The 13,805-nt window shown below is 50.9% G+C and overlaps 1 protein-coding gene across 4 annotated transcripts in view; it reads left to right on the top strand.

Annotated features, from left to right (window-relative positions):
* CORO2A (coronin 2A) overlaps positions 1-13,805 on the top strand; it is a 49,908-nt gene continuing 36,103 nt past the window's right edge. For all 4 annotated transcript variants that reach the window (XM_037004086.2, XM_037004098.2, XM_073227181.1 and 1 more), the window contains exon 1: positions 1-156. In XM_037004086.2, the coding sequence (XP_036859981.2) occupies positions 1-156 (156 nt within the window). The remainder of the gene's footprint in view (positions 157-13,805) is intronic.

A 13,805-nucleotide genomic window follows, 5' to 3' on the forward strand; every position in this document is an offset into this window, starting at 1 on the left:
ATGTGCCGGGCTCCGGCCCCGCCCGCCGGCCCCGCCCGCCGGGCTGCTCGGGAGGAGGCGGCGGCGCTGGGCGCGGGGACTCGGCCGGCGGCGAGGAGCGCGGAGCCGGAGCCGGACGCCACCGCCGCCGCTGCCACCTGCGCGGCCGTCATCAAGGTAGGGCGGCCCGCGCCGCCAGCCGTGCCTTCCTGGTCTACGCGACGTGTCCGCGCTGCACCTCCCGGCTACAGCGCCCCGGGAGGGATGCTGGGGCTCGGCGCGCCGCGGGAATCCGGCGGGGCGCGGTTTACCTGGACTCCAGCACCTCCGCGAGACCTTGCACAAAACACTGCCCCTCCCTAGGCCTCAGTTTCCCTGTTGGGGTAGGGGCGGAAATATGGACCCTTCCTCGTCAGCTGTTGGGAGGGGCCGCCCCAAGATCCAGGCTCCCGACGCCTCGGGCCCGGCTGGGCACTGTCTGCACCGCCCACCACCTCTCCGCCTGCAGTAAGGGCCGCTCACCGTGGGTGTGGCGAGCCGGTCCCGACAGGCCCCCCTGTGGCCTGTGAGGCGGGACTCGTGTCGGGGCTCTGCTTCTCCTCTCTGGGTGACCTGCTGGGCCTCAGCTTCCCGGTACGGGAAAAGGGAAGTGGGGTCATCCCCAGGACCCTGTTGAGCCAGCCTGGGCATGCAGGGTGGGGCGCTCATGGTCTGCCCGCCAAGTCTGCCCCGGTCTGGGGCTTGGGAGCCCCGGTTCTAGGTGCTGGGGCCACCAGCCACAGACTTGCCTGGACCAACCCCATGCAGGCACCTGGATTTAGGGAATGGTACTGGAACGGTCCCTTCCACTTCCCTGTCCCAGCAGATGTGATAGGACTACCTTACATCCATGTGTGGATCCCAGTAAAAGAGCTGGGGGAGGAGGAGGGCGTGGAGGATGGGTCTGAGACAGAGCACATGTCTGAGGGACTGTGGCTTCAGGCTCTCTGGGTAAAGCAGACCTCTGGCACCTGGCCCAGCCACTCAGTAAGATCCCCATGAATGCTCTCGCTGCCCCACTGCACACCCCTTATGATGGGGATCTCACTAACTGTAAACTGAGCTGGAATTTGCCTGTCCTGCTCTGGGCACACAGACAACATCTGACTCCTTCTCCCCCACCCTGGGGCAATCGTCCTGTCCTTAAATCTGCTGGCCTCCAGGCTGGACAGGCCCAGGTCCGGCACTGTTTCTGCTGCCAGAGCCAAAGGGAGCACAGGCAAGATGAGGGAAATGAGGTGTCTGCCCCACATCGGGTGGTACTCAGCCTGGGGCTTGCTGAGAATGACCTGCGTCAGTCCCAGAAAGGGTCCCAGCGCCTGCTGCACTTGGTGCCCCTGCGGGTTAGCTGCTGGCCTAGAGGTCTGCAGTGAGGTGAACAGCCCCACCAGGCCCTGCCTGCCACAGGTCCTCTTTGCCGTCTTCTCTTCTTGCTGCCCTGATTCGAAATGTTTCTGAGAATCAAGTCTGGGCCTTCAGGTCTTTCTTGTCCCCCTCATGAGTTGCCCCTCACCGAGGAGCTTTCTTACAGCCAAAAGTAGGGAGAGGCTGCCTGATCAGGTGGTGAGCTCTTTGTCATTAGAGGTATGCAAGCAGAGCCAGGATGAGCACTTGCTGGGGGTGAGCTACCTTTGACTGTGAGTCTAAGATTCTAGGGCTGAAGTAGGGTGACCATGACTTTGCTTTTTGGCCATGGGGAAGCTGCACAGAACTTGGAACTAGACCACAATTGTTATCGTCCCCTCGTAAAAATAGACTAAGTGTCTGTGCTGTCACTCAAGTGTAGCTCCAAAGCACAAGCTTAAGTGATACCTAAGTCTCCGGCCATCTCTGTGTTTGTATAATCTAGGCCCTGTTTTCCTGCGAGGCTAATGCGAGGTGTGTTGGTCTGTTTTAGGGGCATGGCAGATTCCAGTTATTAAAAAATCATCTTATGCTAGTAATTTTAAAATTCACTGTGAAGTTATAGAATGTGAAATTATGGAAGCTGAAAGGGATCTTAAGATATTATCTCATCCAATCCCCCATTTGACAGATAGGCATCCCCTATCCCTAGAGGGAATGTGACTTATCAAAGATCACACAGCAAACCAGCCACCAGGCCCAGGGATCCTGATTCCAAGCTGAGAGAGTATGTGTTTGTTGGTTTGAAAATACATACCACTTAGTAAGTTGTTTGTATATTTGTTTGAAAACATACCATATAGTAAATGAAAACAGTCTGTATTTATTCCTAGAAAATTAGCAAAAATGAATTTAAAAAGATAAACCTCTGTGCTGGCAAGGTTGTGGGGATTCTGGGGTGGCATTTTATTTTGCAGGGCAATCAGGCAGCCTGTTACAAAACTCCATGAAAATGATCCTTACTACCCTTTGCCCTAGCCTTCTACTTTGAAGGCTTTATCCTACTTTGAAGAGAGATGAGTGTAGTACTCTTACCTGGTAGAGGTTTTCTTACAGTTGAAGAAGCTCTTGGTGTTATAGCTGAGGCTTAATAAACATTTCAGTTGAAAAGTACAGATTAAAAAATAGTGGCATTAAACCTTACATTGCTAGAGTCTGGCCAGCATAGAAGTAAAGTGGTCCTGAGGAAAAGCCACAAGACTAAAGTCAGGAGATACAGATTCCAGCAGGAATTCTTCCTCTCCCCCACTGTGTGAACTTGGGTAAATCCCTTCCCCTTTCTGGGCCTCACTTTTGCCATCTGGGAAATGGGGTCGATTCAGTGATTGATGAATTTCTTTCAGCTTTCACAACCCACATTTTAGATTTAGCAAATCCCTGTAACTGATGCCTTTGTTAGAAGGACAGTGAACATGTTGATAACCACAGACTCTTCCTGCCTCACTCCTGCATTAAATGAATCCACTTAGAGGCAAGCAGCTAGCCTTTCTCCCCTAGGAAAGGACTTCATTCAGCCTTAGACTTTTGTTATTTCCAAATGGCCTAGTGGGTTGTATGTGAGCTGGGCTGATATTTTGGAGAAGAGCCCTCCAGATGGCAGGAACAGGGGACAGAGATCTTTCAGGATAATGAGAAAATAACTCAGCAAGATCCTTTATTTATTATTTCAAGTCTGTGCCTTGCCTCTTTCAGAACAGATTAGAGATGCTCTGCAATTACACCTGGTATGAAAAACCAGGAGTTAAGTGACTTCAGTTCTGTGGACAAACATATATTGGGCATCTACTGTGTCCTAGGCTTTGAGGTGCCTCCCAGGAGTCTGCAGGCTGCCATGGGAAACATATTAGGTTAAAATATGTGAAATGGCCAACACATGACTGTTTTTGACTTCCAAGAAACAGCAATTTCATTTAGTTACGCCTAAATGAAAAAGGTCTAATTAAAGATCTTTGTGCTTCTTACCGTAATTGAGAGATTGGCAGGGTGTGGTGGGGACTGGGAAGGTGTGCTTATAAGCTTGGAGAAGTCAAGAGGGAAGGACATGGGTGCCTCACCTTGAAGAATCAGCAGTAATGATAATAGCAGCCAATACTGAGTACTTGCCCCTTGCCTGATTCTGCCCTGAGTGCTTTACCTTCATTCAGTCATTCATCCGTTCATTTATTAAGCATACATTAAGTATTTCCTAGGTGCTGTTGGTGCGGGGGTCATGACAGTAAACAAAATAGACCAAAAAATCTATCCTAAAGGGGCTTACAGTCTAATTGGAAAAAAAGGCAATAAACAATAGTAAAATAGACGGTGATAAATGGAGATGGAACAAATAAGCATCGGAGCATGTTTCGGGTATGTGAGGGGGAATGGAAGGAGGGGGTTGCAGTTTTAAATAGGGTGGTCAAGGGGGGATCATTGAGAAGGTGACTTTTTGGCAAAGGCTTGCAGGAGGTGGGGAAGTGAGCTGGGCTGATATTTTGGAGCAGAGCCATCCAGGTGGCAGTAACAGGAAGTGCAGAAGCCTTGAGGTAGGACCATGATGCCCAGCAAGTTCTTGGATGAACGAGTTGAGCAGTGTTGCAGAAGGAAGAGGAGACAGGAGAGAGAGGACATGGGTCTGACTGGGTACCCTGTCCCGTGAAACATGGAATCCTATAAATCGGTGAGAGGGGTACTATTTTTATTTCTCTTTTTCAGTTAAGAAAACAAAGGTACAGAGAGGCTATGTAACTTGCTGAAACATCTCCAAGTTGCTAGGGCTTTCAGTCAAGCACTTGGGGAGCCAGGGAAGCCTTTTGAACAAGGAAGGGCGTGGCCAGATTCGAGTGTTCGTGTGCTTCCTCTGGGGCACAGAGAGAAGCGTGTGGAAATAATCCAGACCTGGGGTGATGAGCTGGGCCTGGGCAGTGAACTAGTGAATGTGGGGACAGAACGTCGGCTGAGCCCAGTGCTGAGGGTGAGGTGGGAGGCCCAGCCTAGATGAACAGGAAAAGGAGGGGGAAGCCAGGCTGGTCTTGGGCTTATTAGCAAACACTTAATACAATTCCTATGCCCCAGGCATACAGATGTTACATACAGTAACCCATTCAAACCTCAAAGCAATCTATAGGATAGATATTACTACCTGTTACCATCCCCATTGTTTTAAATGGGTGTATTATATTGTATATAAGTTTTATCAGTAAAGTCAACTTACAAAGAAAGTATATTTTTTTCCAGAATAAATATATGATGATAAGGGAGAATTTAGAAAAAAAGGAAAATAGAAGATACATTACCCATGTCTTCTTTTTTCATCTCAGATAATGAATATAAATATTTTGGTGTATCTACTTTGTCTTATTTCTACTATTATCCCCACTTGACAGAAGAGCATTGAGGCCCAGAGGTTGAGCGGCTTGCCCAGGGTCATACATTTGAATCTGTTGCGTCTGGCTCCAGGGTCCAGGGTCCAGGTCCAGATCACTATGCTGTGCCGCCCACAGGTGGACCCTGGGACGTGCTCACCCTCACTGCCATCCCCACCCCAGCATCATTTCACATATCAGGAAAGTGAGACCCAGTGCAAGACAGGGCCTTGCTCGCATCTCTCAACCAGCTGGGAGCAGATATGAGGTATCATTCTAACAAGAAGAAATCGGGAGCTAAGAACTTGGGCGGGGTTGATGTGCCAGCTGCTTCCAGCCTGGCCTGGAGCCTGGAGCTCGCAGGGGTTGGCAAGTGGTGTGACCCTGCCTACAGGGAGAGCTGGGGGCTGCCAGGGCAGGCCTGTGTTCCCAGAGCCCTGGAGTCTCATCCCTCCAGCCAGCTCTGGGTGAGATGTGGCCAGGAGAGTGGGGAGAGGTTTGGGGCTTTGCCAAACCTGCAGGCCCCCTGGGAGTTGTCTCTTGTACTCTGTGCATTTATTTCTGGTTTTTGTGCTAGCAAACTCCTGAGCTGCCTGCTGCCAGGGATGCAGCCCTGGCTTTGAGTCCCAGCACAGCCACTGGGTGAGCCTTGGCTGGGGTCTTCCTCTCCCCACCTACAAAATGGCATCATACTGGTGAAGGGAGATAGGAGAGTGCTGGCACTGAGTATGGCACATGGGAGCACTCAACAGAGAGCCAACTATGGTTGCTATTCCTAAGGTGACCCCAGGGTGCTGGCCAAGGCTGTGGGATTAAGCCTCCCCCAGCCAGAGCCTCCCACACAACGCACCCCTTCAAGCTCGGCTGGACCAGGTAGGGCCCAGCCAGTGCAGAGGAGACAGCCGTGAACCTTGGGCAGTGGCTTTGAGTCCAAGATTGCAGATAACAAGGGACACAGTGGAAGAAAAGAAGCCCCACCTTTTCTTTTTTTCAGAAGGAGGGACACCTGACTGGGCACTGACGTGTTCTGTAGGCAGGTCCTATTCTTTTATGCCCCTTGTCCTCACCTGTAAAGTGGGGAGATTATTTCCTGCCTTAATAATGACAATGGTCTTCATCCCAGCAGCCATCTATTGAGGGAATATGGATGGAAATAAGCCAGACCCATTCCCACCTTCAAAGGCACACAGCCTGGTGGGGGCTCTAGTTATTACAGGGGAGGCCCAGGAGCCGTGGACCCTCAAGGAGAGGCAACTAACCCACCTTGGGATGGGGATAGGAGTTGATGGAGGCTCCCTAGAGGAGGTGATGCCTGAGCCTGGTTGTTAGTGGGATTTGGAGTCAGCCAGACTCTGAAGGAGAGGCAAGCAAGAGAGGTCACTAGGTAGCTCGCACCACCTCCTGAGCCTCAGTCTCTTCATCTGTAAAAGGAGCTAATAAATACCTGCTTTCCCTAATGTACAGGGTGGTTGTGAGGCTCAAAATTGGATAAACAGCATGGAAGCACTTTATGAACTATAAAATGCTAGGCACCTGTTCATTGTTGTTTATTGTGATGTCTGGAGCCTCTGGGGGTTACAGAAATACCTGGCCAGCATTGGGAGAATATTCAGTCTGTTTTGAAGGGACTGTAATCAAATCCAACAGGGACAGACAGCTGCCATTCACCTTACACCCCTTGATTTAAGAGTTCAACAGTATTTCTGTACTGGAGTGCAGCTTTGCTGAGAGGGGACCCTAAGAACAATTATAGCCCTGTTCCAAGGGAGGGGGACAATTGTCTGCAGAAATCTGTCAGGCCATAAGCACTGCAACTTAGTAGAGGTTGGGTGCTGGGGTTACCTGAGGGGGGCTTTAGGGACCTGCCAGGTGATGGGAGGGAGGACCACGGAGCACCAGTAGGTCACTGAGAAGAACTAGTCTGTGTGGAGAGAGCTCTGCAGTAAGTGTGGGATGGGCCTGTTGTGGTTTGCGTATAGTAAAGAATGCATGTACGCACATGTAAATATAGAAGAAAACTCAAACACATCAAGCTGCTAGATTATTACGAGATGGCAGAACTGTCTTTTGTCTTTTCTATATTTTGAAATTTGTATATGCTGTAGACATTCATTTCTATAAAAATTGGGCTGTATGTAATATATGTTGCAATATCATGTAAATCGTATAATAATCTGATCGGTCAAATGTCACCAGGCTGGAGGGTTTAAGGAGGCACCCACGGCAGGAGCCCTTGGGAAGGCCTGGTGGCATCCCCAGCCCAGTGCTGGCCTTCCAGAACAGTTGAGAGCAGAGTCTGGGGTGGCTTGATGAAGATGTCACATGATAAAAAGGTTCTCTGGGGTGAGTACCAGGACTCTCTTCTTGGGACACAGACTGGGGGTTTTAGGTGGCTGCAAGCAGAGTCAGCCTGTAAATGCTGAGTCAGACTCCGCAAAGCCAGGGGCTGCAGGCTACATCAGCAGGAGCATGGAGTTGCTTCCAGGAAGCTGAGAGTTCTACTGGAGTTTGAGCCTCCCCCTCAGTGGGACTGGAAGAGCCAGGACAGATCGAGAGCCGCCTGGTGGGGAAAGGCCTGGGCCTACAGGTGCTGCAGTCCTCGGGCCCCGCCTTGGCGTGCCAGTCCCTGCAGACCCTCTTCTCCCTCAGTGATGTGCTTTCTTGGTATTTAGTCCCCGGAATGCGCATAGACCTTCCCGCCTCTTTGCAAAGGACATAAAGAAATTAAGCTATCGCTGAATTTCATTGAATGCAGGACACCATCCATTGTTTTATAAGCCATTAAGAAGGAAAAAACAGCAATTAAACTATAAGTTTCATTTTCAGGGTTGTGTCATCCTGGAGAGGGGTCTCTGTCCAGGGCTCTGTCCTCAGACCTGACCCTGTTTTGACTGACCCAGCAGGTATGCTGACAAAGGGCTGGTCGCATCTGGCAGGTGACAAGAAGCTGGAAGCCGGGTGGGTGTGGTCAGCAAGGGGGTGCTTGCGTTAGTGACTTTGGAAGCAAGTCGAACATTTCACATGATGACAAAGTGCAGGGTGTGGCCAAGAGAAGGGATGGCTGAGGTCAAGAAAAGGAGGTCCTTTGGAGATGAGATGGCCCTTATACAGGGGAAAAAGCCTGGAGAGACTGTGGGTCTTGTCTGAGGTCACACAGCTGGGAAGTGGCTCTCCTGAGATGGTTTTCTAAGCCACTGGTTCCAGATTTCAGAGGATATTTCCTTTCCTGAATCTTCATTTGGAGGTAAGAACAGATTGCTACTGAGTCTACAGCCTGGGCTGGTGTCAGGAGGCCTGGCAGGGGAGCCATGGCCAGCTAGCAGATGGGTGGAATTCGGGCAGAAGACTCCTGGAGAGGGGACAGCTAAGCTGAACCTCTTAGCAGAGTGGGGAAGGGAGTTTTGCTGCTGAAGGGCCGCACAAGCGCAGGGCTGGCGATGGGAGGCACACTGATGGGAGCCAGGTTGGGATGTGGCAAACACACAGCCCAGAAAGGCTGAAACTAAGGGGAATGGGATCGGGTGCTGGCCAGAAGCCAAGGGAGTGAGGTGGAGAACCTCCACCCCCCCAGCCAGGAGGACTGTTTTATCTCTGACATTGTTTAGAATTACAGGCACATCATGATTTAAAGTCAGAATTATCATTGTTTTTAAGTTCTCTACAGAAAACGCACCCCCTTGTTGTCTGTACCCTGGTCCCCCACTTCCTTCTCCCCCCTTGCGCCACCCCGCTTGGTTTACCCCTGGTGTAGGTCTCAACTCTGGACGCCACTGAAAGTAGTGGAATAGGGGAGGCTGCCGTCTCATGGGAGTCCGAGTGAGACTCAGCTTCGGAAAGGTCGGGGGCAGAGATTAGAAGGACAACCTGGACGAGGCAGGAACGACCTGGGAGATGGGGAGGACTAGAGCAGCAGACAGTAGAGCTGTAGAGGTAGGAGCAGGACTTCAGGCCCGTGCGTCAGAAGGCCCAGCGCCCGCGCCCACAGCCGCCCGCTGCCATGCTGGGCCTGGCTGGCACACCTCGGAGACCCCTGCACTGCCGGAGCTCCAGGCCTTCCAGTGTCCAAGGCTGTGGCGGTGGTCAGAGGCAGAATCCTCAGGCTCTAGGCATGCCCCAGATCTCCACCCCCTAACTAGAACCTTCCAAGGTGTAAAGACAGCAGTAATGTTCCCGAGGGGTTGCTTCCCAGCCCACAGATCTGAGCTGGCCCTCATGGACACTCACACAGCAGACTGACAGCTGGGTTTGATCAGTCCCATTTTACAGATGAGGAACCAAGGCTTCAGAGTGAGGCAGAGTGACTCCTGAAATGTGACCACTGATGGCTCCATGTCCCCCCATTCTTATAGCACGTGTAACCTTCACTGGGACCCTATCTCCCTGCTGCCCACAGCCACCCTCAGAGCCAGCAGGTGATCTCACAACACGTGGGACACAGCCACAGAGGGCAGAGAGGGGCAGGACCTGCCTATCGCCCACTGAGAGGGCCAGTAAAGCCTGGACTGTGGCTGGGACATGGAGGCAACCGCTTTTAGCATCAGGAACTAGGCATTTGTGTTCTCTCCAGGGTCTGTCACTGACCAGCCAGGTGACCTTGGACACGTTACATCCCTTCCCTGATCCTTGTTTCCTCACCTGAAAAGTGAGGTTAGACTAGATGGTCTCTACCATTCCTTGCAGCCTGAAAGTCCTCTCTGAAGGTCTCCCCAACTTCTACGCCAGTGGCCTCCAAAGAGAGATATGCAAGACACTCATTGAAGTGCAAGAAAATAATTCAGCTCACATTTGGCAGGTGCTGAAATGCTGACACCCTCCCCAGCCAGGATGTAAGACAGCCTCATGTCTCGTGTCTCCAGAAGTCTCTGGAGAGAAGGGGGAAACACTGAGAAAGAGTGGTGAGGACACCACTTTGATCAGTTTTCAGCAGTTTATCCCAATTAACTAAAATAATTAATTCTTAAGGTCCAGCCAGTGCTACTATTCTGAGGTGTTAATTAATCTGGGTTAAACCAGATTGGATTTATGGATTATATTAACCAGCTTTAACTGAACTAACACTCACCAAATGAACCAATGGTTCTAGAAGATTCCTGCCAGAACTTTGGGTTGTTAGTAATTCTAACAATGCTAGTAGTACTTGGGGACAAGAAAATGGGAGAATTAATATGCAGGTTTCCAGCATGATCACTTTCTCAGCCACAAGACAAGGAAAAAAAAACAATAACCCTCTAATCAAATCTAACAAGAAGTCAGCCCAAGATTTATTTTTAATTTGGGGGACACTACTTGAAATACAGATTTACAGTCACTCGGTTAATGATGACTGTCTCCTTGTGCGCATGTTGTGCCTTTCAGCTACTGACATGGCTGCTTATATGTATAATAAAGTTTCCAGGGAGGGGCATAGCTCTTTTTTTTCCTCTTAGGAGGATTAAATGACAAAAAGGTTTCGGTCCCACTGCTCTAACCTGGTCTTTTCTATGCTCCTGCCACTTCTGACACACCCCTAAGTTTGTGATCAAACTTTGTTCCATGGGGGTGTGGTTTCTCCATTTCCTGGGTAGAGACCCCATAGCTACCTCTGGGCCCACAGAGCCCAGCATGAGGGTCTCTCTCCAACTGGGGACTTGGGAGATGTGGGTTGAGTTAATGTGACCCAGTTTACACCTCCCACCATGGGGGCTGCTGGCACTCTGCTGGCCTTTCTAGCAGCAAAGACTTGGAGTCTGTCTTCTCTCCTGATCTTAAGGAGCCCATCTCTCCCAGTCTAAATCACATTCTGGAGAAATCCAGTCTACCTTTCAAAGGTCTGAGCCCCAGGAGGGCCCAGCTAGGGTAAATGACCCCCGGCCTCAAAATTAGAAGACCTTTCTTCCCCAACCATCCTTGGAATTTGTCCCTCTGAGAACAGCAACACAGATAAGGAACAAAATATTTGGTACTGTATCCAGTCCCAGGATCAAAGGAAGCTTTGTTCCGCGGCTTAGAAGACTCCCCTGGGCCACGGGGCCGGAAGTGCGGGTCCTGCTTCTGGTTCCCTGCGCGGGTGGCCCTGGCCATGCTGACTCCATGTCTTCTGTACCCTGTGAACTCTTGACGTTGGGCCGGTGCTACTATTCTGAGATGTGAATCTGGGATCTTTTGGGGGACCTACTCAACTGAGTGGTTCTGAGCCCCCATCTAGAAGGTTTGAGTATGGTTTGGGCTCCAAACTAGATGAGAGCTGGGGACAACTTGGAGCATTACGGGAAGGTGACCCGAACAGGGAATAAGACAGGAAACTGAGTCAGGAAGAAACTTGCCAACCTGGAGTGGGGCCATCCCAGGGCCATGTGGTCAGGGGACACAGGTCCCTGAAGGGCTGTCATGGGGCAGAGGCAACGGATGTGGCTGGTGGGGCTCCAGGGATGGGGACACGCTGTGGGGGAAATTGTAGATTTCCGCCCCATAGAAGGAGGAAGTCTTACCGGTTGTGCTACTCTGCTCTTGGAAGGAGAGAGCTTCCCATCACTAGAATAGTACAAGCTGAGACCTTAAGACTATTGAGATGTATAGAAAGGAGGGCAGAAAGCTACTCTACTGAGTGGTTCTCAGCCTCCATCTAGAAGGGCTGGATGCCCACCTGGGTCCCTGACCCTGGGCAGTCCTGCGATATTATATGTTTTTTGCACACAGATGTAATAAAATCATTTGAAAGATAGAGTTAGTGGGCCTGGCTAAGGATTAGATTACATAAGAATTAGAGCTTTAAATTCTTTATCAGTGCTAAGGGGGTGGATGAGGGGCACAAGGCTTTCTCTGCTTCCATCCAGTTAAGGGGGTTTTGGTGCCTACCAGCACAGATGACCGCCTCCCAACAACCTACAAATCTTTAGATCTTTAGGTATTACCACTTTGAGGAGAAAGAAAGAGCATGGCCACTCTGTGCTTGTTTTAATATGTAAGTCCTGTTTGTTCAATGTCCTTACTAATTTTGCTACTTGTTCATTTCAATCCACTGGTACATGTAAATAGCTTAGAACAGTGCTAGCTCAAAGTGATTACTATTATTACCATCCCATTTTACAGATGAAAAAACCTGAGACCTAGAGAGGTTGGGTAGCCCACCCAAGGTCTCCCAGCTGGTGTGTGGTGGAGCTGATGTTTGAGCCCAGCAGGTAGGCCCCCAACCATGTCTGTTACCACTGCTATGCTGCCTCTCGAGGTGGTCACATCATGTAATAAAGAAGCAAAACACCTTTGCCTCCGTTCTCCCTTCAAAGCCTCGCTAGAGCCCAGGAGGGTAATAGATAGGGATGCACATTCTCACTATATGGATGGGACCCTGCGGCCCAGAGAGAAACAGTGACTTGAGCAGAGTTACACAGCAAATGAGGGCAGGGCAGATTGCAGCTGGGGCCCCGGCCTCGGAACATCTTTGCGCCTCCCCTGTACAGAGCAGGGCCCCCAGCTGAAGCCCAGTGGGAGTGTGTGCTGTTCAGCCAAGGCTGTGCCCTCAGGGCCCTTCCTTCACCAGGCGGAGCTGGGCCAGCTCCACAGAGGGAAGTCGACGTGAAGATCCACCCCTCTGCGTGGGAGGGCATCCAGGCCTCTAGTGGAGGGGCCTCACCCACAGGACCCTTTCCGCTGGGATCCTAGGCAGAAAGGCCTGGCTAGCCAGCGCTGGCAGGGCAGGCAGTGGGTGGAGGGTGGGGTGTGGGGCTGTCCCCACAGGGAAGCGTCCTGGGAGCAGACATGGGGCTACTGAAGGTGTTCGAGAGAGCTGGGGGATGAGGACTCCTAGGAGCCGCTCTTCCTTAACTTTTTTATTGTAGTAAAATATACATAATACAACATTTGCCATTTTAACCATTTTTAGGTATACAGTCCTGTGACATGAAGTACATTCACACTGTCGTGCAGCCAGCACTACCATGATTTTAGAATTTTGACTTTCCAGTATTCTTTAAATATTTGTTTACATATATCAATGAAGAGTGCATTCAGTGCTAAAACAGCACGCGTGACAAAAAGGACCATACGTAGGAGCTTTCCCCGTACCAGGCACCCCTGCTCTAAGGCATTTTAAATGAATCGACTTGTTGAATTCCCTACAACGCCCCCGTAAGTTAGGTTCTGTTTACTGACCCCAGCTTACAGATGAGGAGACAGAGGCACAGACTGGTTTGGGATCTTTCCTCGAATCCCTCCCTGGCTCTTGTCTAGGCGCGCTGGCTGCTCCTGCTTATTGAGGACTTGCTGTGTGCCGGGGCTGAATGCTCTGTTCAGCCTTTGTCCCATCACATGGCAACTCAGTGAGAGGTGGGCTGTCATGTGGGACTGAGCCCTAGAGAAGGAGAATCAGCGGTCGTGTGTGAGTCTGACTCTACAGCCTGTGGCTTTGACCACATGCCTTGTGTGCTGCTCAGAAGGGGCAGCTGTCAGAGGAATACCTGCCTGTTCGGTTCTTGAGTGTTGGCCTGAGCCCGCGTTCATTTCTCAGGAAGAACGTCTGAGAGATAGAAAGCCAAGGGTCACAGCCGCAAGTAGCCCTGAGTTCGGAAGTTTTCGGAAGTGGCTATGTACTCCCGGAGCCTTGGGAGGACAGATTTCTTCTGCCTACAAATTGGGTGACTTCAGAAAAGTGACTCCATTGCTCTGAGCTGAGTGCAGCTTGCTGCAACCATGAAATGGGGGTAATTCTCCCCATCCCAAGGTGGGTATGAGAGAAAATTGAACAGTTAATGGGAAGGACCCTGTAAATCATAGAGCAACAAAGAGCAGTCCCCTGGCCAGCTGCATTGTGGTCACCTGGGAACTTGCTAGAAATGCAGATTCTCAGGCTCCAACCCATATTTGCTGAATCTGAAACTCTAGGATAGGCCTGGCAATCTGGGTGTTAATCAGCTTTCTGGGTGGCTTCGGTGCACTCTCCAAGTTTGCAGTGGTTGCAGACACTCCCTGGGGACTGATTAAGGCTGAGCAGTGGCGTGTATCTCCATGTTAATAATAAGCAGGTGAGGAAGAAGCGGGAAGGAACTTCCATCACCCTCCTTTGTGTGC

This window comes from Manis javanica, chromosome 2 (assembly GCF_040802235.1).
Source record: "Manis javanica isolate MJ-LG chromosome 2, MJ_LKY, whole genome shotgun sequence".
NCBI lineage: Eukaryota > Metazoa > Chordata > Mammalia > Pholidota > Manidae > Manis > Manis javanica.